Here is a 27,408-nt window from a genome sequence, read left to right on the forward strand (position 1 = left end):
GCTGCTCACTCCCCCGTGGCAGCACCAGGGCCCCAGCTGGGCGGCCGCCCCCGCTTCCCTTCCGGGGAGGAACGCAGCCTGCCCCGCGGTGCTTTCAGTTCCGCTTCTCTGGGCTCAGCAGCCACCCGTGGTGGGCGACCGGTAAGCGGGGTGGCTGGAGGGGACCCCAGGCAGCTCCAGCCCCCAGTGGTGGCCCCTGGCAGGACTTGGGGGCTTGGGGCTGCTGGGGGAGTGTGGGGCCGGGCCCAGAGAAGCTCACTCGGAACAGTGGGGCTGGGGCTGGCCATGGCAGGGGCAGTCGGGCCTGCACGAGCTCGTCGTGCCCCTGTGGTGGTTCAAGGTGAGGGGGCCTGGTCCTTCTCAAAGCTTGCCTCAGTTGGTTACCTTCCACTTCCCCTGACAGACCTCAGGACCGTCCCTGGGGGTACTGGTGTGTGGGGCAGGGTGTGTGGGTTAGAGCAGACCTGAAGGACTGCCTGGGGGGGCAGTACCTGACAGAGGTGAACTTCTCCACCTGCTGCAGCTTGCACTTGGTCTCTCTGAATCACACAAGTGAGTCTCTTCCCAGCTTCCATGGTTGTTTGTCCCAGCTCTGTGAAGAATCTGTCGCTCCTCCTCACTGCTTGTTCTTGAAAAGCTGGTAAACATTAACTGAGAGTTCAGAGAAGCTGCAGCTTTGCTTTTGCTTCCTGGGTCGTTCAAGAGACTGCTGAGATAGGGACTGCGTTACACTGGTAACAGGGCCCTTTTTCTTTCCGTGCTAGGGAAGCCCAAATCCTTCAGGCGTCCTCATCCTTCTCTTTTACTTAGTGTTCCCCACCCCCTTGCAGCACACAGAGTTACCTGTCTTGCAGAACCTCCTCAAGTTGAGGGGGTACAAGGCTGCGGAAGGTTTCTCTGTGGCTCTGCTGGGCTGCAGCCGTGTCCTGCTCCTGCTCCTGGTTAAATGAGATGCTGATTCTTCCTTTGTCAGCTATGAAAGGAACAGCTGCCCCTGGAATCAGCTCTTAATAGAATCAGCTCTCAGATATGCTCTGGTTTCTGGGCTGAGCGATAAACCCCCTGTGATTCTATGCACTTTGACGCTGGTGGTGGTTCTCCACTGGCAGGTGGTGATATTTCCTCCCTGGTATGTTTTGTAATAGAACCTGCGGGGTTATTCACTCAAAGCCTCTCTATCATCTGAGCAAATGTAGAGGCTGCTGCTATCAAAGCTAAGCATCCTACCTCTGAGTCACTGAAACCAGACTGCCTGCAGCGAAGACCGTCACCAGTAGAAAACTGGGTTCAAGTGATGCCTTTTGTGATGAAGATGCATCTTTTTCTCTGCTTGGTATCGTTAATGCTGTTGAGAGGCTTATTACTAGGAGCTGATAGAGAATTTAATTATCGGAAGCCTGGGAAAATGAGTTCAGCTGCCACTTTAACTTTTAAAGATAACATAAAGGTGCAGAATCTAAAGATAGTTTATGTTTTTACATTGTTTGAGTACTATTTGATTTTACTCAGGCTAGATTAGGACTACCAAGGCCTCAGTGTTCAGGTGAGTTCCCTGTTGGACACAGGTGAGTAAAGACTAGGCAAGAACTTGAGAGTTCTACTTCTGAGCTATGTTGTTATCTTAAAATGTTCAGGTGCTTTGAGCCAGCATTCCACTCTTTTTACCAAATACCATGAGATGAAGAATCTGGCATGTCTATAAGTGGCTTCCTCAGACTTTTTCCTGCAACTAGAGTGTCTAGAAGATTGAATATTTAAAAGATAGAGTAACTCATCTTTTAAAGCAACTTCAGAGCTGTGCTTTAGGAAACTTACCAAATGTTGTAAATGGCATGATACTCATGATCTCCTACTATAAACACTAACAGAGTTGCTCTTGTAGATCGATTTACCCAGACAATATTCTTAATGCGTTTTTTTGTGTTGGACACAGAATTCTTCCTTCAGCCATGGGTGGAAAACTTTCACAGTTCTGGAAAACATCTGACCAAAAGCAGAGTGAAGGGAAGCTGATCTTACCTGGGCAACTGGATGCTGAAGATGAAATCTCCAATTATGCAAGCATCAACGGAGGAGATTCTGCTACACCCTGCATGCCCGGTGCAGGCATCTTACGTCGAAGCTGCGTCAATTGCCCAACGTGTCAGGGAACAGGAAGGATCCCCAGGGGTATGTAATTCTGCATGCTGCCTCTGTGTTTTTAGAGACTTCTGAGGTAGGTATGTGTCTCTTTGCCAAAAGACCTCGGCTGAACCATTTTGTCTTTATTGTATCCAGTCCAGTAGGAGCATGGTATCTCTGGTTCACCAGTGACTTCCATGGGTGCCCCTACTGGGGGAGAATGGGGTGGGAAAGCAGATGGTGCTGCTTTTAGATAATTATTTGAAGCCTGTTAAGGAGCACCCGAGGAGTTGTTTCAGATTCCAAGCTGGGAATACCCAAACTTAACTCTTAATTACATCACGCTTGCCTTCTAAATTGGACCTGTAAGCATGGACAGATGTTAAGCTGCAATGCAGTTTGCTTTATTCACTTGTGTGGTCTCTGATCTGCTGCTGCCTCTTTCAGAGCAAGAGGAGCAGCTGGTGGCACTGATTCCATATGGTGACCAGAGGCTGAAGCCCAGACGAACGTAAGTCCTACCAAATGAATCCTTTTTCTCATGTTTTGAATGTTTGTTCTGTGTGCAGAGGGAAGCATCAGTCTTCTGGGGGTTTTGCTGTTTGTGCTCTGACTTGCAGTAAGTTTAGTGTTCACAATGTCTTCGGTAATAGGTGTTGGACAGCCTTCTGTGTGGGAGGAAATGCCCGGTTGTTGGGGATCTCCAGTAATTTCTGCTCTAATTCAGCATGCCACTGTGTGGGACTCTATCCTGCTTCTGCTGTGGTTTGGGAGCTGGCAAATCGTTCTGTTTTCTGGTATTCCTCTTGTTGCCTGGCTTTCAGCTGGAGCAGGGCTGCAGGTGCTTGTGACAAGGGTGACAAACCATGAGTGACTGTGGCCTTGGTGGTATTTTGCAGGAAACTCTACGTATGTCTTGCTGTGACAATCTGCCTGCTGATGACATCTCTCAGTATCTTCTTCCTGTTTCCTCGCTCCATTACTGTGCTGCCTGCAGGGCTGAATGCCTCCTCCATTGGTTTTGATGTCAATACCACCAGTATATACCTCAACATGACAGTAAGTGCTCACTCGGCTCTCAATCAAACAGATTTGAAGGGCTCCCTGCTTATCTCGTGTGCCACTCCATGTAGGCTGGCTAACCGACGGCTGGCCGATGTCAGTCTTGTCATTCCTGCCATCTCAGTTTAATCTCAGGCTGCTTGGAAGCAACATCAGGAGTATGTTTCAGCATCAGAGGTGTGGCTGCATGCGAGCAGGTCACAAAAAGTGGCCAAAGTGGGCTGCATAGAAGCAGCACTGTGATTAATTCTGGGAATCCTTTTTCTTTTGCATCCTTGAGCTTTTTGGCTGTACCCCTTCGGCTATCATGGGAGACACTGCAGCATATACACCTTTGTGGCCAGGCTGAGTGTATTTCTGGTGTCTTGAGAAGGGACCGTGTGGTCCTGCGCTGCTGCTGTAAGACCGTAACAGGAATACATTTGAAGCTACTTTGCAACAATAGTGTATGGCCCTGCTACAGGGTGTTTTTTGTCGTCTTTCTCTCCTCAGAATGTGCTGAACATAAGTAATAACAACTTCTACCTGGTCACTGCTGTGCAAATAGACATAGAGGTTTTGCACCAGTCCCTGGTAGTAGGGAAGACCACTGTGAAAACCCTGCTGAACATCAGCCCTTTGCAGAGCGGCCAGGTAAGCTCTGGTGTTTCTTGCATTTCCTTCTAAACTAATCTGGATGCCCTAGACAGGGAGGTGCTTTTTGCATACTTAACCCACTCCTTTGTCGTATACCTCCCAAATGCTCAAAGTCCCTCCGACATGTAGCTTCCTACATCCCACTTCCAGAAGGTGTGATCTAAGAATTTACCTGTTGCTGGGTTTGAAGCCATACCAACTTCTGGCAAGGCATATCTGTCTTGTTAGACAAGACACTGGAGGGAACACTGAGCGCAGCTGATCCATCCTTACCGTGAAGGTCACGCGTATGGCCTAGACGGCCTTTTTAAGGTCTTTTTGGTCTGAATTTCTGATTCATTTTTTTTTACATACTGTTAAGAATAATTGCATTGAACTAGGCCTTGAAATGCAGTTTAAGACACCTAATGACAGTCCAACTCTGGCTATTTTCAGGTTTTTTTTCAGTTGTATGCAAATGTAACTCTAGTTCTTGTTTCTTGCTCTTTTCAGATCTATTATATGGTGGCCAGTATTATATCGGATGACAACACTTAGTGAGTAATTCGTAAAGACTTCTTCCTTTGATTACTAAGTAACCCTACTGCTTGTAGGCTTTTCATGACTAGATTTCCTGTGCTGGTCCTGTCTGCACAGTGAAGTAAAGTGAGTACGTTCTTTTCAGTTTACTGCATGGAGTCGATCCGGATAAAAGTTTGGCACATTCATTTTAAACTTGTTTTCTATTCTCTGCTTAGTGTTGGCTCAACAATGTTGTTTTCCATATGTTCTGATGAGGAAGCGATGATGTCGGTTCAATGTCTAGATTGTAAACTTCTAATCTCTCATTTGTGAGAAGCTAAATGTACCTTATGCAAACTACAGTTCTCTGCAAGTAACCAGCAAATTATGCAGAGTTCATGGTAACCAAAGCTTCTGTGCAGGCAGGCTGTGCATTAAGGCCATATTTAGAAGGCCTATGCTTACTAAATCTGCAGTTGTGTTATACTGGCAAAAACATCTTTTACTGGTGTAGAAAGAGCTGTGCTTGAAGAATTTTGCCTGAGTAGCTGTTAGAATAATGTGCAGAGATGTTTTTAGAGAAGCAGAGAAACAGTGGAATAACTGAGGACAGGAGAGACGCATGGTGCAGGCAGCTCCTGTGAAATTAATTCTCTTTTCTCTTGCAGTAACATTTGCACCTGGACAAAAGTCAGAGTTCACAATGTTCTGCTGCATATACAGTAAGTGTTGCCTGGTTCAGAGCTGTAACTAACATGCATGTGAACTGCATTTTTTTCTTGGACACCCTTCAAAAGAAGGTCAGCCTGTCAGTGCTCTTTAAGACCAGAACTACCTTCAGTGCAAATATGCTGTTACCTAGATAGGTGTGCTGGGGTGTGGGGGGAGATAATTCTCCAAAGCCATTGCTGCTGTGAGAAGTCCCTGGGATTCAGGCTTAATGTAAGCAACAGTGACAGCTTGAGCTTCTGTTCTACGACAAGCAGGCCTGGCAGACTTCTTTCCATAATACTGATTGTAGCTGTGAGGTAGCTCTTTGGCCCAGAGCTGGAAGTGATGACTAGTTTGATTATGCCCGCCTTCCTGGTGCTGTTGGGGATCAGCCTGGATTCTGTCCGGGTGTCCGACTCCAAATGTTCCAGCAGCAGGTGCTGAGAGCAGGACAGGAGAAAGCAGGCTCTTCTGTGTGTTCTGGTGCCTGAGGCAGCTCTTTAAACGAATGCAGTCTGAAAGATGCTTTCCCACTCCACCGCGTGAAATTGAGCTGAGGCTATCTCAACTGCTGTGTTCTGGGGCTGCGTCATTGGGACAAAAGAGGACAGCAGTGGAAGCTCACCGCAGGACCTTTGCATTACGAGAAGTCTTATCTGGGACAATCACAAGCGCAGCTCTGCCCTGCTTTTGCCTTGCAGGGGTACCCTGACCTGCACGTACCTGTGTCACTCGGAGCAGGTGGCTTTTGAAGACTACCAGTACGTGGACTGCCGGGGGAACGCTACGTTACCTCACCCGCTGTACCGCCGCCCACCGTGACAGGGCCAGGCTGGCAGAGCTTTTGGGTGCTGGGTATTCCGTCACAAAGGCAAGTTGTAGGGAGACGAACTTGCGGGGCTTCTTCTCAATCCATGCCTTAAGCCAGGAGGCTTGGTGTTTGCTGGGCAAGGTTACCATCTCCCTTGTGAAGATGGTAACGTACTGGGACTGTACTGCCCCTCGACTGCAGCTTTTTTTCTTTCAGATCCTTATCGTGGCTGACTTCAGCTGAGTGGCCAGAGCATGGGGTGTCACACTCTGCAATGTTTCACTGCTCCATCAGAGGTGGTGTCCTATTAGTCTAACTCTACCTGTTTCTTCCTTGCACAATTTTATACTTATGTCCTGAATTTAATAGTTCATAACTTGCAAAGGGACTGGGGTGAGACCTGGCTGGATCACATCTATATCACTAGTGTCTGACACTTGCACAACCTGTTCCATGAGACCAAGAAACAGGACTGATGTCTGTCTCTCTTCGTTTTTTGGTTTTTTTGCTCTTAAAAAAATCACAACCTACTGCATACTGCATATCATGCCAAAACACCATGTGAGAGTGACTCTGATACCTGCTGTTGGAGCTCTCTGGTGTAGGAGGCAAGAATGCAATGTCTTGATTTGTCTTTTTATATATAAATAGATATTTTAAAATAAGATCATCCACTAGGTGTTCTGTAATGGGATCTGTTTCAGTGAGGAGAAAATGTGAAAGACTTGCTGTTTTCCAGCCAGTGGTATGTGTTAGCTGGTACCTGCTGTTTGTTGAATTGCTTTCCTATATGCTTTGCCATTTGATGCTCTGAACATGAGCAAGCATGAGTGAGAAAAGCATAGTTTGCTTAAATGTCAGGAAACAGACCTTTTTTTGTGTTTTAGTTTGTGTAAAGCTGCAAGACAACCCAACAGCCTTTTACAAGAACAGCCCTGGCAGCCTTCTGTGTGCTGACACTAGTATTCCCTACGTCATGGATGAGTTAAATGTATACCTTGGGTTCTAGTTTAGGTGCTGCCTGATCAAATAATAGCCTGGGAATTGCGGGACTAAAATTTTAACTCCACTGCTGAGCGCTTTCTCTGCCCAGTGGAGGGCAGAGCAGGGTGTCAAGCCCAGTCAGAAGAAAACCTCTGCTCCTTTCTTCAAAACATGCTTCCCAAACACCTAACTCTTACAGAGCTGTTGCAGTGTTGCTCCTCACTGTCTCATCACACTGAACTGGTAACCAGTCAACTTCCTCCCTCGAGCAGCTAAGTAATCCTGGAGTAATCAGCCAGTAATCCTGGAGTCTGGTGCTGCTGGAAACAGCACTTCTGCGGGCAAGAAACAGGACTTTGGCTGCGGGAAAGTGCTCTAAGGAGAGAAGGACAGACAGGACATGATAGAACCAGCGTGAATCAGGATCCCTTTGAGATGTGATGTTTTACTTAGGCATTAGCTTTTTACTGCTGAAGTTGGTGAAACTGCCCCTTCGTGTTGTACACTTGCAGTGCTGGATTCACGAAGCTTGTCCACTTCTGATGGAGATCCTGGCTGTTAACTTCTGGCCTGCAGGCTCGTCGTGTCTTACCATTGCTGCAAGTACTGCAGAGCCTAAAAGTGAAACAACAGTGTTATTAGCCCTTCTGTATCGCAGCACTACGTGAAAAACCACTTTTGTTTCCTCTGGGTGTGAAGGAGCTCAGGGCTAACTTCGTGTTACCCCCGCTGAGCTTCCACAAAGGACTCACCAACCGCCTCCTTACCGCTCTAAGCCGCGAGCCCTGCTGTAACCAAACCAGAAGTTACCACAACAAAACCCAAAGCTTAGCCCAGAAGGAGTTGTAACAATAAAACCGCCAGCTTCGCTCCGAGCCTTAACGTCCGTTCCGCGGGACTCCGCTGCGTGCCCCGGGGCCTTACCGTGAAGCGGTTGGGCAGCCTGGCGCTGGTGCCGGCGGCTTGGTGACACGGGCAGCAGCAGCGGGAGGGCCGAGGCTCTGCGGCAGGACCGGAGCAGCCGTGAGCCGGAGCCCCCCGCTCCTCTCCCCCTCCCTTCCCCGGCCCCCGTTCCCCTCACCGGGCGGCGGGCCCTGGGTCACGGCGGTCCCGGGGCCGTGCTTGGGGTCCCCCTCGAGGCTCGCCATGGCCTGGAGGCGGGGAGGGGGCGGTGAGCGCGGTCCCGGGGCCGCTCTCCGCGTCCCCCCCCCCCCTCCCCCCCCCGGCCCCGTCCGCACCCGCAGCACCGCCGCCCGCCGCCGCTCCAGCGCCGCCTGCCTGCGCCGCGCCTCCCAGTGGAAGGCCGACATGGCGGCGGCGGGGAGCGCCTAGCAACAGACGCGTCACGAGCCCCGCTCGCTCATTCGGCTGCGCTGATTGGTTCCCCCCCCCACCTCCCCACGCCCGCGGCTCAACGGAGGGTGGGCGGGGCTTAGGTTGGCCGTGGGGGTGTGGTCAGCCGCGGGAGCGCAGCGCGGAGGACCCTGTCTCTATGGTCAGTGTGGGCGCGAGGCGTTCTAGCACGCCCGCCTCTCTCTCTATGGTCAGTGTGGGCACGCCCAACGCGGCGCCGCCTCGCGGCTTCCGGCGCGGCCCGGATGCGGAAGTGGTGGCGGCGGCGGTGAGGGGGCAGCAATGGCGGACCTGGCGGCGCTGGAGGAGCTCGCCAAGCTCGAGTACCTGTCGCTGGTCTCCAAGGTGTGCACGGAGCTGGACAACCACCTGGGCATCAACGACAAGGACTTGGGTGAGCGGGGCCGAGGCGGCTGCGGGAAGGGCGCCGCGGCCGGGCCTGGCGCCGCCATGTAAACAAATGTCCGGGAACTCCAGCGTCAGGGGCTGGAAGGGGCCTGAGAGAGCGCCTGGTCCAGGCCCCCTGCCGGAGCAGGAACGCCTGGGTCAGGTCCCGCAGGCGGGTTTTGGATGTCTCCAGAGAAGGAGACCCCACAACCCCCCCGAGCGGCCTGTTCCAGGGCTCTGCCACCCTCACCGGCAAAAAGCTTTGTCTCTCATTTAAGCGGAACCTCCTCTGTCCAGCCTGCACCCGCTGCCCCTTGTCCTATCATTGGGTGTGTTGTGGTTCAACCCGGCCGGCAGCTCAGCACCACACAGCCGGTGGCTCACCCTCCCCCCTGCCTCTGTGGGATGGGGGAGAGAAACAGGAAAATGAAGCCTGTGGGTTGAGATAGAGTCAGTTTATTAAGACAGGAAATAAATAATAATAACGATAATAGTACTGCTGCTAATAATGTGTACAAAACAAGTGATGCACAATGCAATTGCTCACTACCTGCTGACCCATGCCCAGCCTATCCCCGAGCAGCCGGCCCCCCCACCCCAGCTAGCCACCCCTATATATTGTTCAGCATGACGTCAGATGGTATGGAATACCCCTTTGGCCAGTTTGGGTCAGCTGTCCTGGGTCTGTCCCCTCCCAGCTCCTGCTGCGCCCCCAGCCTGCCCGCTGGCAGGACAGAGCGAGAAGCTGGAAAGCCCTTGGCTTGGTGTAAGCACTGCTCTGTAACAATTAAAACATCAGCATGTTACCAACGCTCTTCTCATCCTAATCTAAAACGTAGCACCCTACCAGCTACTCGGAGGAAAATTAACTCTGTCCTAGCTGAAACCAGGATAGAGTGTCACCGAGAAGAGCCTGGCTCCGTCCTCCTGACACTCATCCTTTACGTATTTGTAAATATTAATGAAGTCACCCCTCAGTCTCCTCCAGGCTAAAGAGCCCCAGCTCCCTCAGCTTTTCCTTGTACTGGAGACGCTCCGCTCCCTTAATCATTCCCGTGGCTCTGTGCTGCGCTCTCTCAAGCAGTTCCCTGTCCTTCTTGAACTGAGGGGCCCAGAACCGGATACAATATTCCAGGTGCCACAGAACAATTTTTGCCCTGCTGTTTGTACTCTTACGCCGCCTTCCAATCCTGTGCTCTGATTTACTTTCTGCTTCTTCTCTGCAGCCGAGTTTGTCATAAGCCTTGCTGAGAAAAACACTTCGTTTGACGCGTTTAAAGCTGTTCTTCTGAAGAATGGTGCTGAGTTCACAGTAAGTGAGATCTGGAAACTCGTAGTCTTTGTGAAGCCTCCTGTTGAGGACTTGAACTGTTTACTGTCTTGTTTAGCATATAAAATATGGAAGAAACAAGTTTTCACGGAGTTAAAAGTTAGCTTAAAGCATTTTGTGGTACTTAGATGCGGGGTTAATGAGCTTCTCAGAAGCTACTGTAGTTGGCTTAAATAAGTAACCTAAAGAATAAGTAGAACAATCACTTATATTGATTTATCTTGATCACTTTCAGATTCATGTTATATCATTTTTGGGTGTAAGTAAAGTCTAGCAACGCTTTTCTCTTTTAAAATGAACATCTTAAGAGTTGAGCCTTTTTGGCCCTGTTTACCCCTGTTTTGTGCTTTGTAAGAATGACCAAAAGTAACGCAGACACTTCTTAAACTATTGTGTTAAATTTTGCAGGATTCCCTTATTAGTAATTTGCTCCGTCTCATACAGACAATGCGGCCTCCATCAAAACCATCTACAAGTAAAGGTGTGTGTAATCTTGTCTCTTTCATCACTTAGCTGTTTTTTCTTTTCTACACCTACAAAAACCAACATAATTCCTAGTCTTTCGTATTTTTTAGCCATATTGCGTGAGCTCGATGTAGTACATATTCTAATCTTATGAGGCAAAAGCTTCATGTGCTTCTGTTGCATGTGGAAGACTCTGTTAGTAGTGGTGGGTTAGCAAAGCTGTTCAGATACAAAAAAACATACTGAGCACACTGCTCAGACTGTTTAGTATTTCACAGATTCATGCGTAACTGTATTTGTAGGAAAATACCATCATCTTTGAAGAGAATCTCTGTAAAATCTGTATCTAACTTTGCATTCAGATGAAAGTTAAACTGATTATAGAAAAGCTGGTGATAGATCATTTTGGACCTTCTAATTTTTTTTTGCTTGTTTGTTTTGTTAACCTCAAAATCAGAGGCCGTTGTCAAACCCAAATCAGAAAAGGAAAGGCTGAAGGAGTTGTTTCCGGCTCTTTGCAGGCCAGACAATCCCAACATCAGGGTAAGACCATAATTCCATTTTTCTTTCGTGTCTCATCTTTTTTTTTTTTAACTTGCATTCTTTCTGAATAGAAACGCGTGAGATTGTCCGTTCTGTAGATTAATTCTCTGCGACAGACTTTTTATCAGCCTTCGTACAGAATGATTCTCTGTTCTTGCAGAATATGCTGGATGAGGATGATGTGAAAGTGGCAGCTGATGCGCTTAAAGAACTTGAAGCTCTAATGCCTAGCGCAGACAGGCAAGGCAAACAAAGGAACAGTGACCACCGGTATGGTTCTAGAATATCTTTGAGGGATGGATATTGGCAGTTAATATTGCCTGCTTGCTCTGTTCTTACGTGCAAATATGTAATGTTGGTTCGTTAGGACAAAGAAGAAGAGGAGGAGCCGAAGCCGTAGCAGGGACAGGAGACGAAGGCACAGATCTCGCTCTAGGTCTCGTTCTAGGACTCGGGATAGGAACAGGGGAAAATCCAGATACCGCTCACGGAGCAGGAGTCGGAGCCCTAGTAGGGACCGTAGGGATCGAGAGAAGTATCTCGAGAAGGGCAATGAGAGATGGAGGGACAAGCACGTAGACCGTCCACCGCCTGAGGAGCCTTCCATCGGAGACATTTATAATGGGAAAGTCACGAGTATAATGCAGTTTGGATGCTTTGTGCAGCTGGAAGGACTAAGGTATGTTGTGATGTTCACAGCAAATCCGGTACTACTCCATCGGTGTTCTGTTTTCCGCTAGTGTCTTAAAAAGATGATGCTATAATAAAGTCTGCTGAGTTTTGAGGCCAGAATGAAGATCTGTTTCAGCAAAATAAGTCTGACAGCCGGTAATGTTCTCCTTAGGAAAAAAAAAAAACAGTTTATGAATGTACACAATTAGTTGACAACAAAATACTTTAATCTAGACTTTGAATGATCTAAAGGACTGCATGAGTAATAATGTTCAATGTCATACGTTCCTCTGTTTCATCTACAGGAAGCGTTGGGAGGGCTTGGTCCACATCTCAGAGCTTCGAAGAGAAGGACGGGTTGCCAATGTTGCCGATGTTGTGAGCAAAGGACAAAGAGTAAAAGTCAAAGTGTTATCCTTTACTGGGTCCAAAACCAGCCTGAGCATGAAGGTATAGATTGTGTTCTGTGGTACTTGGCATCACGTAATCTCTATTCTAATTTTATTTTAAGATTATACACTGATTATCTTATATTACTGAAAACTAATATGTAACCGTTCAAGTCAGAGTTAAAAATCTGAGTTACAGTTCTAAGTGATCTATTACTTTTTACTCATTTTCCTTAGGTTCTTTTTGCGTGTTTCCGGTGTAATAGTACTAACAGGATTTTGTGACTTGTCACTTAGCGAAGTGACAGGTCAAACCTCAGGCAGTTGCTATGCTTGGCTTCCTTTTTCCGTAGGAGAGAAGCATTTCATTTTGAACGAAATCACTGCAGTTGCCAAGGCAGAGTGTCCCAGGCTTTGGGACGTACTCGCCTTGTAATACTAGAAAAAAAACCACGCAAAATAACATTTTTTTCATGTATTGGCTGTCATTGGTAGTATTCTCTCTGAGAAACACACTCTGTGTTTTCGTTTGTGTTAGAGGAATTGTTGGTGTTAATAGAGAACGAAAAGTGAAACTTAGGTAGAGCTGATTGATTAATCGATCTGATGTAGGATGTTGATCAAGATACTGGGGAAGACTTGAATCCAAACCGGAGGAGGAACCTGGTTGGAGAAACCAATGAAGAAACTTCTATGAGAAACCCAGACAGACCCAGCCACCTGTCCCTGGTGAATGCCCCGGAGGTGGAGGATGATACCCTGGAACGGAAACGCCTCACCCGAATTTCAGACCCAGAGAAATGGGAAATAAAACAGGTGTGTTTTGTATTGAGGGGAAATAGGGTGCCACTCAGTAAAATTGTTAGGGAGTTTTGTGGACTAGAATACAGCTCCTTGCTTGTTTCTTTAACTTAGTCCTTATCTAAACTGCTGCCTTCTTGTGAACTGGGACTTTTAGCTTAGTTCTGACTCTGAAGTTAGCTCTGCTTTGACCAGGAGGCTGGACCAAGTTGTCTCCAGAGATCACAGCGAGTTGAGGCATCCCTGTCTGGTGATACTTGGTTATCAGTGCAGTCCTGTAAGCCAACTATCTCATGCTGATGGTATTTAGAATAACAAAAAGACTATTTGTTCAGAGACTAGATGACTTGGGGAGATGTGTGCCAGAATGCAGGGCCGTTCCTTTCTCTCGAAATCAGAACGTTCCTTTGTTCCTGATATACAAGTCTGGTAACATCGTTAGAACTGAGACATCACGGGCGTAAGCTGTGTTCATTCTTTGGTATAAATTCATGTTTTATTTATTCTGTTCTCAGATGATTGCAGCTAATGTGCTTTCTAAGGAAGAGTTTCCTGACTTTGATGAGGAGACTGGGATTCTTCCTAAAGTTGATGATGAAGAAGGTAGTATTTCCGAGTAGTCTTATGGTTGTAAATGCTTTCTGTTTCTGGACATGTTTTGGTTCAGAAAGAGAGTGGATGTGAAACAAGTCACAATTTCTTAAATATTTGGAACTGGGATTGCTCCAGCCTTATTGTTAGTGACCTTTGGATATGCGTCAAATATCTGCGTTATTTTTATATGTTGTTTTCATTTTTAACACTGGCTAATTATGTGATAATTGAGAATACACAGGAAGCACTATTTGAAGAGGTACTGTTATTGTGTAGCTGAAAGAAGGTGCCTAACTTTCTATTAAAGTTGTCACTTCTGGATTTTAGATGAGGATCTTGAGATTGAGTTAGTTGAAGAAGAGCCACCATTCCTTCGAGGTCATACTAAACAAAGCATGGATATGAGTCCCATCAAAATAGTAAAGGTAAGAGATGTCCAAGACTAAAGACAGTATACTTGATTTAATCAAATAAATGTTTGGGAATTTAATAACCAGTTTTCCACTTAGACATTTTCTTAGAGCCCTGAAAAATGTTATCACTGAACTCCAAGATCCTTTCTTTACTTACAAAGTCGTGTTCTTACTTAGCTGGTGACAGTGAAATAGAGCAATAGAACCAAAATGTGCATATGCCTGCAGCGGCAACCATTTAACGTGTTAGAACACACCTTTTCTGTTCTGCTTATTCTTACCTTTTGGAAGTACGAGGTGGTAGAGAAATAATTGGTTTTTGTTGGTAGTGTCCATTATCCTTTTGACTGGACAGGGTAAGGAAGCTCTGTATTAGCCATGACTAATTGAGGTTCATGAGATTGGGCCAGTGGAAATATTCTAGAATTCAAATACATAAAATATTAACAAATCTCTCAAAGCTTTTTCAGCAGAGACTTCAAAAGGACAGTGGTGACAGAAAGATAATTTAATCTGAAACGTTGGGAGTACTTGAGATCTTAACTTTTTTTTCTTGTTTTTCAGAATCCGGATGGTTCCTTGTCCCAGGCTGCAATGATGCAGAGTGCTTTAGCTAAAGAAAGACGAGAACTTAAACAAGCACAAAGAGAAGCAGAGATGGATTCTATTCCCATGGGTCTCAACACACACTGGGTGGATCCTCTCCCTGATGGTATGCCTGAACACATCTAAATATGAACTGTGCATTTTTTGTGGTAATTGAGCAACTCAGGAGAAATACCATAATGCCTAGCTCATGGTAATGTGTTTTTCTTCCTCACTTCAAAAAGTGAGACAAAGAAGAAAGTTGTCTTTGCTGATGCGAAATAGAAGTGTCAGGGAACATGCAGGTATATCCTGGTATCCATCAAGATACATTACCAAAAAGCAAGACAGATGGCAAAGCAGTTTTTTTTTACACGGAAATTAGTGTAATAGAGGTAACGTATGTGTAGGAACTTACAAAATATATAAACTTAAATGCACAAGGAAAGTGTAAAAGGCAAGGATAATGGAGTGTTAGGAGCAGGATCGCTGGGATCTGTGCTGCACGAACCTAATGTGACGATGAAATTGTTTCTTTTCTAGTGGATGGAAGACAAATAGCTGCAAACATGCGAGGTATTGGGATGATGCCCAATGATATCCCAGAGTGGAAGAAACATGCATTTGGTGGTAACAAAGCCTCTTATGGTAAGAAGACACAGCTTTCTATCATTGAGCAGAGAGAGAGTCTCCCAATCTTCAGACTGAAGGAGCAGCTGATACAAGTAAGACTCTTGAAATGTCATGTTTGTTTGAACAAGCAGTAATTTAATATAAATACTGTTTCAGCCTGTTAACAGATGAATAGCCACTTGATAATTTTAAGTGTGGAACTGTAGCTTAGAATAATTATTTTAAAGGACTACGTGTGTGTTTGTATATTTTAGTAAAGCTCCAGGTATTTATTAATGTAAATCAAAATTGAAACTGGGATCACGTGGGCAAAGGAGTGAGTCAGCTAAGTGATTGAGCGGTTTGCTGGCTTGGTCAGTCGGAACGCTTGTATCAATTTTGGTATGGGTCAGCTGGAGGAAGAGCAGTAGGTATTCTGTCTAGTCTGAACTATACTGTGTTGATTCTTGTTTGTTCTCATTTTTTTTACACTTAATTTTAATAAGTGTATCTGTTATGACCTTTTGTAGGCTGTGCATGACAACCAGATCCTGATTGTTATTGGAGAGACGGGGTCTGGGAAGACAACCCAGATTACCCAATACCTGGCTGAGGCGGGATATACGTCAAGAGGAAAGATCGGATGTACTCAGCCTCGCAGAGTGGCTGCGATGTCTGTTGCAAAGAGGGTGTCAGAGGAGTTCGGTTGCTGTTTGGGACAAGAGGTGAGTTGTTGTCCATGTAGAAGAATGTGCTAGAATAAGCATGGAGAAAAGCAGGAAAAATCAGTGCTGGAGCTAGTTTATTTGTTCATGTCCACACGTCTGTTCCCAGGTAGGCTGTAAAAATGATCTGTCAGAATAATCAAACTGGGAATTAATGGTGCTAAACTTAATTCTGTAGATTCAGTTGTGATGTGAAAAGAGAACGTTGTTTTCTATTCAACTCTTCTTTCTAGGTTGGCTACACCATTCGATTTGAAGACTGCACTAGCCCTGAAACTGTCATCAAATACATGACAGATGGTATGTTACTGAGGGAGTGCTTGATAGATCCTGATCTGACCCAGTATGCCATTATCATGCTGGATGAAGCCCATGAGAGGACAATTCATACAGATGTGCTCTTTGGGCTCCTGAAGAAGGTAATATAGCATTTGATTTTTATTGCTTTGGTGTCCTCTGTATGCTTTGTATGGGTTGCCCCTCAGGAGAGGCAAGGTCACACGAGTCAAGTTCATTCATGTTTTCTAAGAGTCTCTTCAGGAACAAAGCGAATATTCCTAAGGATTTGTAGTACAGATTTTCATAAAATGAGCCTCTGTGTGAAGATAAATCAAGCAAAATTCACAGAAACAATGAGCTTTGGCACTCCAGAATGCTCATAATGATGGATGAGCAGAGGAGTGTTCTTGCTTTGCTCTTCCTTCTCTGACAAAGGCTTTCTTTGATAGGTGCTGCCGAGAAAGGTTTGAAATGTGACCTTAATGGTTGATTGTTTGAAATGATGGATGCTGGAATGAGCTACCTGTTGTACTTGTAGAGGTTTTGGAATCTGTCAAAATGCCTGATGTAGCTGGTCATAATTCTTTTTGTAATGTGAAGTATTGCTTTGACTGAAGTCAAATGCTATATATTAATAGTCCCAAAGACAGTAAATGACCAGAGAACTTTATTTCCTGCTATAGACGGTGCAGAAACGGCAGGATATGAAGTTGATAGTGACGTCAGCAACACTGGATGCTGTGAAATTCTCTCAATATTTCTACGAAGCTCCAATCTTCACAATTCCTGGCAGAACATACCCAGTAGAAATCCTGTACACAAAAGAGCCAGAGACAGATTATTTGGATGCTAGTCTGATTACAGTAATGCAGATCCACTTAACAGAGCCACCAGGTGAGTGGAGAATAGTGAATCAGGGATGGTGAATCTAGGGTGATTGGTAATTCAGGGACTCTAATACCTAAGAGTGAGGTCTTCTTGAGTCACTGATCGTGTGTCAGAAGCAGGAGTAAAATAGCGCTTTTGGCACTTGCTGCTGGCTAGAAGTTGTTGCCCAGGTGCTAGCGAAAGTGGGGATCTCTGTTTTAAATGGAAAAGGTGAGGGCTGGTTATGCAGGAGCTGTACTGAGCAGAATTGATTCTGTGTGTGTTTTACTTCTGTGTAGGTGACATTTTGGTGTTTCTAACTGGTCAGGAAGAGATTGACACTGCCTGTGAGATCCTTTATGAGAGGATGAAATCTCTTGGACCTGATGTTCCAGAGTTAATTATCCTGCCAGTATATTCAGCCTTACCAAGTGAAATGCAAACCAGGATCTTTGACCCAGCCCCACCAGGAAGCAGAAAGGTAACTTCAGCTAAGTGTGGCTTCATCTTGTGCTGATTTTTTTTTCTTAGTACTTCTCATTCTGTTAGTTACCACTTCAGACAAAGTGGGGTAGTTCTGAAGAAAAAGACAGCTAATGAATACCTAGAGATACAGTCTGAGGAAGTGTCCTCTATACATATGGACTGTGTTTGAATGATAGGCAGAAATTTTCCCTGAAATCTTTGCAGTCTGTGTACAAACTTACAATGATCTTTCGCCTGCTTTTAATTGCAAATTTTATTATGCTCTCTTCTCATACTGTCCAAATCTAGAACAAAGGTAGATGTTTAACACCTGTCCATTCTTGACTGTAGATAACTTTTCGCTGTTCCTCAGTTCCTGAGTACATTTCTCCTTTTAATGTTACATGATTGGAGTTGCATCTACAGCAAACTGATTATATCACGTAGGATGGATTATTCAAGTTGAGCAGCCTGGTTGGCTTGCCAGCCAAACACAGCACTGGTTACTGAATCACTGTTGCTTGCAGGTTGTCATTGCCACCAACATTGCTGAGACATCGCTTACTATTGATGGAATATATTATGTGGTCGATCCTGGCTTTGTGAAGCAGAAAGTTTACAACTCCAAGACTGGAATCGACCAGCTGGTTGTTACACCAATTTCACAGGTAAGCATTCTGTATTTGACGCTTTTTTTTCCTGCTCCTAGCATGTATCTTGATGATGTCCAAGCAAATGGAAACAAAGTAAGGCAGTTGAGATTCCTTGAGGCCATATGAAGGAACACGTACTTTCCTTGGTTGGATTGGAAATCTATTTTTCTATTAATACAAATAAAATCGTGAATAATTAATCATTTGATTTGACTGGTTTTCAACTGTACTTGTTTACACCTGTTCACTGAGACGCTTTTCTTTATCTTTAGGCTCAAGCAAAGCAGCGAGCAGGAAGAGCTGGGAGAACAGGGCCAGGAAAATGCTATAGGCTATATACAGAGCGTGCCTATCGAGATGAAATGCTAACCACCAATGTGCCTGAAATCCAGAGAACAAATTTGGCCAGTACAGTACTCTCCCTGAAGGTGGGCATTTCTCTGACTTTTGGAAAGCCAGCCTGATCATAAGCCTTTCAATAAATTTGTCTTTATAAGCCTCAGATCCTTCTAGTGAACAGAGGTATTTTGAAAGGGAGACTGCATCACATGCAGTTCTTAGGCACTGAGCTTGCTCCTGCATTTTTCTGTTGAGGGTTTTAGTGTTGGATATCCACCTAAATTACAAGTCTTAGCTGCGCAGAACAGTTAGTTGCAAGGGACTTGAAATACAGGAAACCTATCAGCAGTATGCATTTCCCGTGTAAGGTATGTTTATGTTAAACATGAACAGATCAAATACATTGTTTTAGAGTGGGTTTTGATCCCCAAAGATACACATCTTCTAAGCGTATATCATCCTTCTGACTGCCCACAAACCAGACCTTAACTCAATACACAGAAGTTGGGGAAGTTGCTCTCTTTCCCCTCTTCTGGGAAAGGGGAAAGCTGGAGACATACTTAATGTCCTTTGAGGCTGTCATGTCACACTTATTTAAAAGGCAGGAAGTCCTCAAAACCATCATTGAACCTATATGTTGCCTAGATGGAATTATTTTGCTTGGAAGGGGTATGGAACAGTACCGAAGAAACAAACCAGAAAACTGAATGATAGGTGAAAGCCACGGGCCAATGCAGGTTATCTGAAGTGTTGAGTTCAGTGTCTTCTTTCTCCTCAGTGTTGTAACTTGGTTGTTCTCCCTTTCCTCCGTTCAGGCCATGGGCATCAATGATTTGCTCTCTTTTGACTTTATGGATGCTCCCCCAATGGAAACTCTCATAACTGCCATGGAGCAGCTGTACACTCTGGGAGCTCTGGATGATGAAGGACTTCTCACTCGACTTGGGCGCAGGGTATGCTAAATAGAATGCTTCATAGTGCTGGCTGGGTTGCAAGTGTTTAGAGGATGACAGGGGAGTAGTTACGTATCTTCTGCTTTTTAAAGAGCAGGTATTACTTCTCTAATAAAAACAAACTTATTTGTAAAATGTCTAAAATAATCCCTTGTAAGTATTGGGATATCCTTGTGAGTGTATGTAATTTGTTTCATGTAGAATAAAGTTATTCTGGGTGAAGCACACAGTTTTGATAAGCAAGCACGGAAGAAAGGGCTTTCCTCTCTTGCAGAGGGAACTCGCGATTTTTCTGAGACTTTGCAGGGTACCCTGAAACAGCTTTCTTGCAGATGGCAGAATTCCCCTTGGAGCCCATGTTGTGCAAGATGTTGATCATGTCCGTACATCTGGGATGCAGCGAGGAAATGCTGACAATAGTCTCCATGCTGTCTGTACAGAATGTGTTCTACAGGCCAAAGGTAAGGAGTGCAGCCAAGAATTGTTACAGTTTGTGTGTGATTTCTGTTGCCTGCCTCAGGTCTTAAGGAGTGAGCATATTTACCCAAATAAACCTGTAGCTTGGTTAGACCGTTGGTTCATACATTACATATCTGATGTACCTTTCAGATAAACACGTTGTAGCTGTGGATGTTGGTAGTTTCTTTGCAGATGGGAAGGTGAAAGTTAGAAGTCTGGCATTCTCTTTCTTCTTTCTTACTTTTAAGTCAACAAGCAGCAGATTGTGCTGTGGTAGTATTCTTTCACAGCAGACTCTTCTTGAAACCATTATTTCTTCATTATGATGGCCTGCTGCAACTTAGACCAAAATTGAAATTAACAGACTATGTAATTGCAGTGTCTGATTAACATTTTATGAGCGGATTGGACAAGCGAGGAGGGATGGAGGGGTCAAAGCTACTGCTTCAGTACCTTTGATGGTTAGTCATTGAGGTTGCTTCAAAAGCAATAAAACTGCCTAGTTTGATTCACGCTTGCATTGCCTACAGTATAAGTGATTAGTTTCCTTTGAAGTGCTCTTTCAAAATGAGGGGCAGAAATTGAATAAAATGGGGGGGGGGGGGGAAGAATTCATCTTTCCTGATCAGGTCCTTGTCACCTGTGAGAGTCTTCAGGGGAGCCTACAGCAAGTCTGTCTTCAGCAAGGGCAGTTCTAGGCTTTCCTGTCATACAAGCGTAGGTTTGGCTTATTGAGAGCTGTCCCAGTGACACTTAGATGCTCCCCAGTAATCCTTAGTAATTCACCACTCAATTTTGTGTCTTCCCCATTTTATATCATCTGTTTCTTGGTTGCCTTAAAATAGCATGGCATGGGTGATGAGGCGTCAGTGTCCTTCATGTTGCACAAGGATTGCCTCTAAGACGTTGGTGTCTGATGGATGCATACTTTATGTGTTAGGATAAACAAGCACTTGCTGATCAAAAGAAAGCCAAGTTCCATCAGACAGAAGGAGACCACCTCACTCTGCTGGCTGTCTACAATTCCTGGAAGAACAATAAGTTTTCAAATCCCTGGTGCTATGAAAATTTTATCCAAGCCCGGTCCTTACGCAGGGCACAGGACATCCGCAAGCAGATGTTGGGCATTATGGACAGGTGAGCACATCCGAAAGGATGAGTACTGACTGTTTTCTTAGTATTCTTACACCATAGTAGCTAAACAAAATTTGTTAGTCTGATGTTAGTAGCTCTACCTGAATATGGAGAACTCAATTTTTTTTTTTCTCCCTAACTCTTCTCTGGCAGACACAAGCTGGATGTGGTGTCCTGTGGCAAGGCAACGGTTCGAGTCCAGAAGGCCATCTGCAGCGGCTTCTTCCGAAATGCTGCAAAGAAGGATCCCCAGGAGGGTTATCGGACACTCATTGATCAACAGGTGGTCTATATCCACCCATCCAGTGCTCTCTTCAACAGACAGCCGGAATGGTAAGGGAGGGCTTGTTACGTAATTTTCTGTTTCAGTTCAGACTTGATAACTGAAAAGCCGATGGTGTGCACTATCTGTAGAATACAGACTGAAGTATAGGCTGCTGACTTCTCAGCAATGAGCAGAGTGAGGAAAGTTTCAAGTCTGCTTTTGGCTCTTTCTACTGCTAAAATCTGTGCCTGTGCAGATGTGAGACTCACTTTTAAAACCAAGGCTGGGACTGAAGCCTTATGATTGTGTTCCTGTCTTGTGGAATTGAGTTTCAGTGTTGAAATGTTGAATGTTGAGAGAGAGAATGAATTGTTTTAAACAGAGGAGAGCAGCTTTATGCTGAAGAGTAGGTGTGAGGTAGGAGAGGAAAAAGATGACGACTCTTCTGGATAGTTCTTTTATAGCCTGCATTAGAGCTCATAAGGAGTCTTACGCTGAATGAGGGAAGAATCAGAGATAGAAGGGGGAGCTTAGATACTGCAGCCCTTGCCATGCCTCTTCTTGTTTGGAAATATTAATATCCCAAGTTGCTCTCTTTTCACAGGGTGGTGTATCATGAGCTAGTGCTGACCACCAAGGAGTACATGCGTGAAGTGACAACTATTGATCCACGCTGGCTGGTGGAATTTGCACCAGCATTCTTCAAGGTTTCTGATCCAACCAAACTGAGCAAACAGAAAAAGCAGCAGCGGCTTGAACCCCTCTACAATCGCTATGAGGAGCCCAACGCTTGGAGGATATCACGTGCATTCAGACGGCGATGAGCCTAGTTCCCCCCCAGACTGTTACTGGTTTTATATTTGTGGGGCTGTCATTTCGCGGTGTCGAATGTCCTTTCTTTTGGGACTCTTGCAGTTGAAGCTTACCTACAAAATGAGAAGTATTTTCAGAGCAGAAGCACAAGGGGGCGATGCTTGCTTATGTCAGTTGCCCCTCAGATTCTACAGCTGCATGACAAATGTCCTGGGACTCCTCAGTGTATTGCATCATTTCAGGAATGGTTCTTGAAACACTTTTTTAGTCATTCTCCTTTTTTAGAGAGAAAATCTTAAGACTCGGAAATCTGGGCACTGAGCAGAACAACAACAAAAAGACAGTGATTAAGAAATAGTGGTTCACCAACCTAACAGCTCTGAATGACCAAATAAAAATTTGTTTCTTTACCCTGCTAAAAGGGATTTATTTCAATTTATGCTCTTGGACAGTGGCTGTTTTCTGGGAGGTGCTTATCCTCATTTTTTCCTATTTTATGCATTTTTCTGGTCACTGTAACTATTTGTCTGTTACGCAAGCCATCTGCAGTGAGATATTTAGTATCTGTGGCTTTGGAATAATACAGGAAAGATCCCTTGAAACCCGGCTAGAGTGTCTGTTATACTTGGACAATGGCACAGGTCAGACTGCAAGCCTTATCCTTCATCACCATCTCCTGTGTGCTGAAGGCTAGTATATCAAATGGTAATTAACCACATCCACTCTGCAGCACGGCTCTGTCTATGAACATAAGTGGTAACAGATGTTTAGACTTTCTCTACAATGTGTCATGTGTTTTATTTCCACTTACAGTGCTTGGTGACATCACAACTGTTGTGTTTTTGTTTTTTTTTTTATAGAATGTTCTCTTACAGCTGAAATGTCTGTAAAACATGGTGTAACAGTTCCCTCTTGAAAAACAGATTTGACGATCAGTGTGTTTTATCTGATGCTGAAGCTATGCATAAATTATTTTTTTCTGTTGCAAACAGATCAAAATTATTTGACACAATAGCTGGAGATACCCAAATCTTTTTTTTTTCTTTTTTTTTTTCCCCAGTCTGGGACATTGTTAAAGTTATGGTTGAAATGAGTAGAATGAACTTGGCAGGTCGTCTTCTACTCTACTTTGAAGAATGTTTCTCACTGAAAAGTAGATATATTGGAATTCTGTATCTATGTACAAAGGTGGGCAGGGATGCTGTATATAGCGTTTTATTATGTTGTATAAATACCCTGAGCTTTTCCTCGGTGTTACATCTTTATAAAGTTAAATAGAATTAGAAACTTTGTAGGGTTGGAGACTCTTTAATTATGCCACTGTGCACATATAGTTGTCCTATGGAACATTCTTCCAAGCATGTTTTCCTTCTAAGAGCTCTGTAGCTGCTTCTGTTACTGTTTCTATGAAACTTTGCACTTAATTTTCAAAAACCAAATGAAGCATGTAAAAGAGAAAATGCAAATAGTGAGAGTCCCAGTTGGACAGCATATTTTGAGGTATTTCTGTTCCAAATTCATTTTGTATTTGCTTTTCTTGTGTAGCCTCTTTCTCAGCTCGTGGTATGGCAAAATGCATCAGCAGTTCCTTTGTTTTTGACAATTAGTTTGTCAATAACATCTTTAAATTCATTTGCGGAAACTTTTCTGTGTGGATCTCAGCTGCTTCCTCGGGGAACACCCCACATCCAAAACTGAGCAGCTTTTTTAAAACACGTTTTATCCACCTATTACGTTCTGAAGCTTTTAAGCTTAACATGCTAATTACTGTTGATGTGATTCTTTCTGGTTGGTTTATCTTGTATAATGGGAAAAAGATTCTGAAAACCTCAAAATACACTGTGTCATCCCAGCATAAAACCACAGGCATAATGCTTTCTTCTGGCAGTACTTGCATCAGCTGAATGGGTGTTTTAGCCCCTTGCTGGGAGAAAGTGTTTCTTGAGCAATGCTGGATGAGATGCTTGTATAAGCGCTTGCCAGTCTGCCCATCTAAATGAACTGGATTATCTTAAATAGTGTGAGCTGTAGATTTTCTGGCTCGTTTTCACTGTCCTGAGTTAGCACACGAGAACTGATAACAAAAGTTTCTTATCTCAAGCCAAAAATTTGCCAGCAGAGGCCATAAGTCTAGCTTGGAATGTTTTTTTGGAGGTGTTATGTCAGCATAAGTGCTAAAAATTTCCTGGGTAATAGAAGTATGTATGTGCATGCAATTTCTGCACGTGTCCCTTTGTCAACACTAAGTAGCCTCCTTGCCATTAGCAGCTCTTGTGCTGCAGCTTGTGCTGGGGGGGGTGGAAATTTCTCTAAATGTGGCGGGAGGGGATGTGCTTGCCCTGTCTCCAGTTTTATTTCTGCCAGCAACAGCAGCAGCTACAGCCCCTGCAAGGTCCTCCAGCTCCTGGTAATATTTGGTTAAGGTGCTGAAAAGAGGCTTGAGCTGCAGTTCTGGGGGAAAGCTTTGGCTGCCCAAGCACTAGGGTTTCTCTTATACCTGCTGGCAGAGAACAAGCTAGCAGGAAATTAGCTACAAGTAAACAGAGGGGGGAAAGGGATATAGAAAGGGAGTAGCTAAGCAAGAAATTAAGGATCATAACGAGTGCCCTTCCTACAAGAGGTAGGCAGACTGGCACCAGCCTTCGGGGGGAGGTAGAAGGAGGCTCTCACTTTGTGCTGATGAGCTGCCTCAAACTGTGGGTGCTTTTAGTTTACTTCAAATGATACACATAGATAACATATAATTTTTAAAGCGTAGTTTTGCCTGGAAGACCAAGGAGATGTGTGAGCTGCTGAGTGGGTCCTCTGAGGAATTCTAAGCCACCCATGAACCTCGCCACCCCGAACAACACGGGCTGGTGTAACACTTAATGCAAAGCGCACGGATGGAACGCGGTTGGTTCCTGTCCCCTTCTGGTCCCCCGGGGTTTGGTGTGGTGTTCCTTGCCTAGACAGGGACCCCATTCTGCTTGTGGGGCTGTGAATCTCTCTGAAGAGACAGAGCAAACAATACTTGGTTTTAAACTCCAGCGGCATGAGCTGTAGGCCAATTTCCACGTGTTAGCTGCTTGTCACAAAGGATTCAGAGCAACAGAATGACTTAATCATCCATATGTACACGCACACACGCTCATACACATCCAAAACCAACCTTTTGCCCTTAATGCATGAAATATAAATATGATTTTTACAGCCACCCCCCACGTGCTCCATCTGTTGGAGTAACTACCTTAACGTCATTAACGGGCTCGTTACCAGAGCCGGTGTGACAGCAACGTGCTGCTTGGACAAAGGGGGGTTTGTTTTGGGGTAGTTCGCTTTTCATGACATTTCTGTGACAATCGCAGAAGGCTGCGGTACTCGCCCGTTAGCAGTTCTGTGGAATTTTTCATTTATGAATGCATTGTTCCTTCAATCCAGCGGGGAATATAGCGAGCGAGGATCTGTTTTTAGCCAGTGTGTTTTGTATGCGCGTGTTCTGCAGCCTCCATAAATCCTCGGGCCGGTCCGTCGGTGCCCGTGAGGTGCTGAAGCGGGGTGGTGCCGCTTTATTTGGATTGAAGAGGATGGGGGAGTTCTCGTAGCTGGTAGGCCAGTGGGTCCATCAAACACAGATCCGTTCTGCACACTGCATGGAAAGGAGAGTTTAGCGGAATGGAGAAAAATCTCCTGTCTGCGTTCAATAATAGTCCCCTTTTACCAGAAAAAGGTCAAGGAGGTGAGAGTGAATTGGCTCGTGATCGGTGGCAGATCCCGGCTATTTCGGAATGGGACCGTTAATTTCCACCACCTGGGGCTGTCGCAGTGACAGTGTCTGAAAAACCTGGTGGAAATCCAGCGTTAGACTTTCTTCAAGTTTAGGAAACAAAATCTATCGGGTGTCGAGAGAAGCCTGATAAATTCTTGTGCCTCTCTTGCCTTTGATCGGTTCTCTACCACGTCCATTTAAGACTTAAACGTGTACGTGCTGGAAGCTCCTGCTGTGCTCTACCCCTCACATAGAAACCTCGCTCCCTGAAAAGCTGAGGTGCGCTCACAGCCACCCGGGGTGGTGGTGGAGGGGGTTGGTTTTCACCTGAAGCACTTTGGACACCGAGTTTCTCTCCCTTCCCCTCTGGGCTGGGCTCATCTGCAAGCTCTGGGGCTCGGTGAGGGTTATCCTTGGCCACTTCTGCAGCCAGGATTTAGGGTTTGAGGGGAAACCACCCGGCCGCCACCACCCACAGGACTGCAGGTAGCCTGCTCGGCCCCACGCTGGCTTGCAAACGAGAGGGGGAAGGCTGCTTTCTGCACGTCTCATCTGGGGGCTGCTGGATCTCCAGGATCTTCTCTGCAGGAAGTTAGCCTTGGGATTCAAGGGCATATGACCTGCCTCAGGGTACCTCGAATAGCCCGGGTGACTGTGGTTGATCAGGGCTGGATTTGTTGCACGCAGGTGGCTGGGAAGCGGGGGTGACGCTCGTGGAGAAGCGCTGGCCTTGAGCTGGGGCAGCCGAAGCCACCTCGCTGCCACTCTTCCTGCAGCCCAGGGCCAAGCCGGGGTGCTGGGTGGCATCAGGGCAGGCTGGGGGGGGGTGAAGCAGCCTCCTGCTGGTGCAGCCCCCGAGCCTGGCACAGGCAGGGGTCTGCCCTTCCCCAGAACAGCCCCTGAGGGACCCTCTCAAGGAGCAGAACCTGGGAGACCTCCCAGTAGCTCTGCAGGCACCAGTGGTCGGCGCAGGCACTCCTTGTCTCCGCTGAGATGCTCATGAGGTTTGCTGTGCTGATTTCTTGCTGTTTTTCTCTTAACAGAAGTGGGAGGATTTCATAATTCCTCTGTTTCTGTTACACATTCTTGCAAATGGGCTGAAAACGCTGTATCTGCCGGGCTGTTTTATAACCATTTTTCCCTTTAATAACTCAAGATTTTTAATTTATTTGTGCTGGGATTTATTTTTTTTTAACTATGTCAAAATCTTCAAATAGATAGAAGTCAGTTCAGTAGGTGCCGTGTCAGCCAGTGGGACGTGCCTGGGTAACCCTGGCTGAGGGGAATCGGTCTGTCTGTCTGTCCTACAGGATCAAAGCAAAACGGGCAGCAGTGGCACTGCTTCCGAAGCAGGCACGAAGGAACGGAGGGAAGTGGAAACAGGTGGCACCAGGCAGCAGCACAGCAGCCAACCTCCGAGGCACGTCAGGTGCCAGGAGCTATTGCGGCTAACGAGCTCCCCCGTGATCCCTCCCTTCCTGCTGCTTTGCTTTCTCACCTGCTACCTGCCCCTATTTCCAGGAGGGCCAAGAGAACAGTTATTAATCCCCCGAGCAGAGCAAGCAGTGATCTCCCTGAGGTGCGTGGATGTCCCTTGGTTCAGCCACTCTCTTTTGGGAGAGTGCAGCTCTGGAGGCTGGGCTCTGCTAAGGATTTTTTTGGGAGAGGAGCAGGCTGCGTGTGGCTGTCCCTGGGAGCAGGGGATGAAGGGGATTTTTTCCCCAAGTGAGGGGCATGC

At 45.7% G+C, this 27,408-nt stretch overlaps 2 protein-coding genes across 4 annotated transcripts; both read left to right on the forward strand.

Annotated features, from left to right (window-relative positions):
* The first annotated feature begins 68 nt into the window (after positions 1-68).
* TMEM106A (transmembrane protein 106A) lies at positions 69-7,114 on the forward strand. Its single transcript, XM_035568411.2, has 9 exons — positions 69-141; positions 1,934-2,169; positions 2,569-2,632; positions 3,021-3,180; positions 3,676-3,816; positions 4,312-4,355; positions 4,989-5,042; positions 5,733-5,902; positions 6,059-7,114. Exons 2-8 carry the CDS (start codon positions 1,950-1,952, stop codon positions 5,851-5,853), a joined length of 804 nt encoding a protein of 267 aa, XP_035424304.1. The 5' UTR covers positions 69-141; positions 1,934-1,949; the 3' UTR covers positions 5,854-5,902; positions 6,059-7,114.
* A 1,163-nt stretch (positions 7,115-8,277) lies between these two features.
* DHX8 (DEAH-box helicase 8) lies at positions 8,278-23,854 on the forward strand. 3 transcript variants are annotated; one of them, XM_035568368.2, is made up of 23 exons: positions 8,278-8,573; positions 9,793-9,878; positions 10,305-10,377; positions 10,819-10,904; positions 11,065-11,174; positions 11,272-11,583; positions 11,882-12,026; positions 12,578-12,781; positions 13,282-13,369; positions 13,688-13,785; positions 14,338-14,485; positions 14,902-15,083; positions 15,501-15,695; positions 15,929-16,114; positions 16,658-16,868; positions 17,141-17,322; positions 17,834-17,974; positions 18,232-18,387; positions 19,114-19,251; positions 19,584-19,712; positions 20,651-20,847; positions 20,998-21,177; positions 21,714-23,854. In XM_035568368.2, the coding sequence occupies exons 1-23, from the start codon at positions 8,462-8,464 to the stop codon at positions 21,931-21,933; spliced, it is 3,579 nt and encodes a 1,192-aa protein (XP_035424261.1). In that variant the 5' UTR covers positions 8,278-8,461; the 3' UTR covers positions 21,934-23,854. The 3 variants fall into 3 exon arrangements, with proteins under 3 accessions (XP_035424261.1, XP_050571479.1, XP_050571480.1); XM_050715522.1 differs by having other exon boundaries at positions 8,457-8,524; XM_050715523.1 differs by lacking the exons at positions 8,278-8,573; positions 9,793-9,878; positions 10,305-10,377; ... (3 more) ...; positions 11,882-12,026; positions 12,578-12,781 and adding an exon at positions 13,100-13,195.
* The last annotated feature ends 3,554 nt before the right edge of the window (positions 23,855-27,408 follow it).

Source organism: Cygnus atratus, chromosome 25 (assembly GCF_013377495.2).
Source record: "Cygnus atratus isolate AKBS03 ecotype Queensland, Australia chromosome 25, CAtr_DNAZoo_HiC_assembly, whole genome shotgun sequence".
Taxonomy (NCBI): Eukaryota; Metazoa; Chordata; class Aves; order Anseriformes; family Anatidae; genus Cygnus; species Cygnus atratus.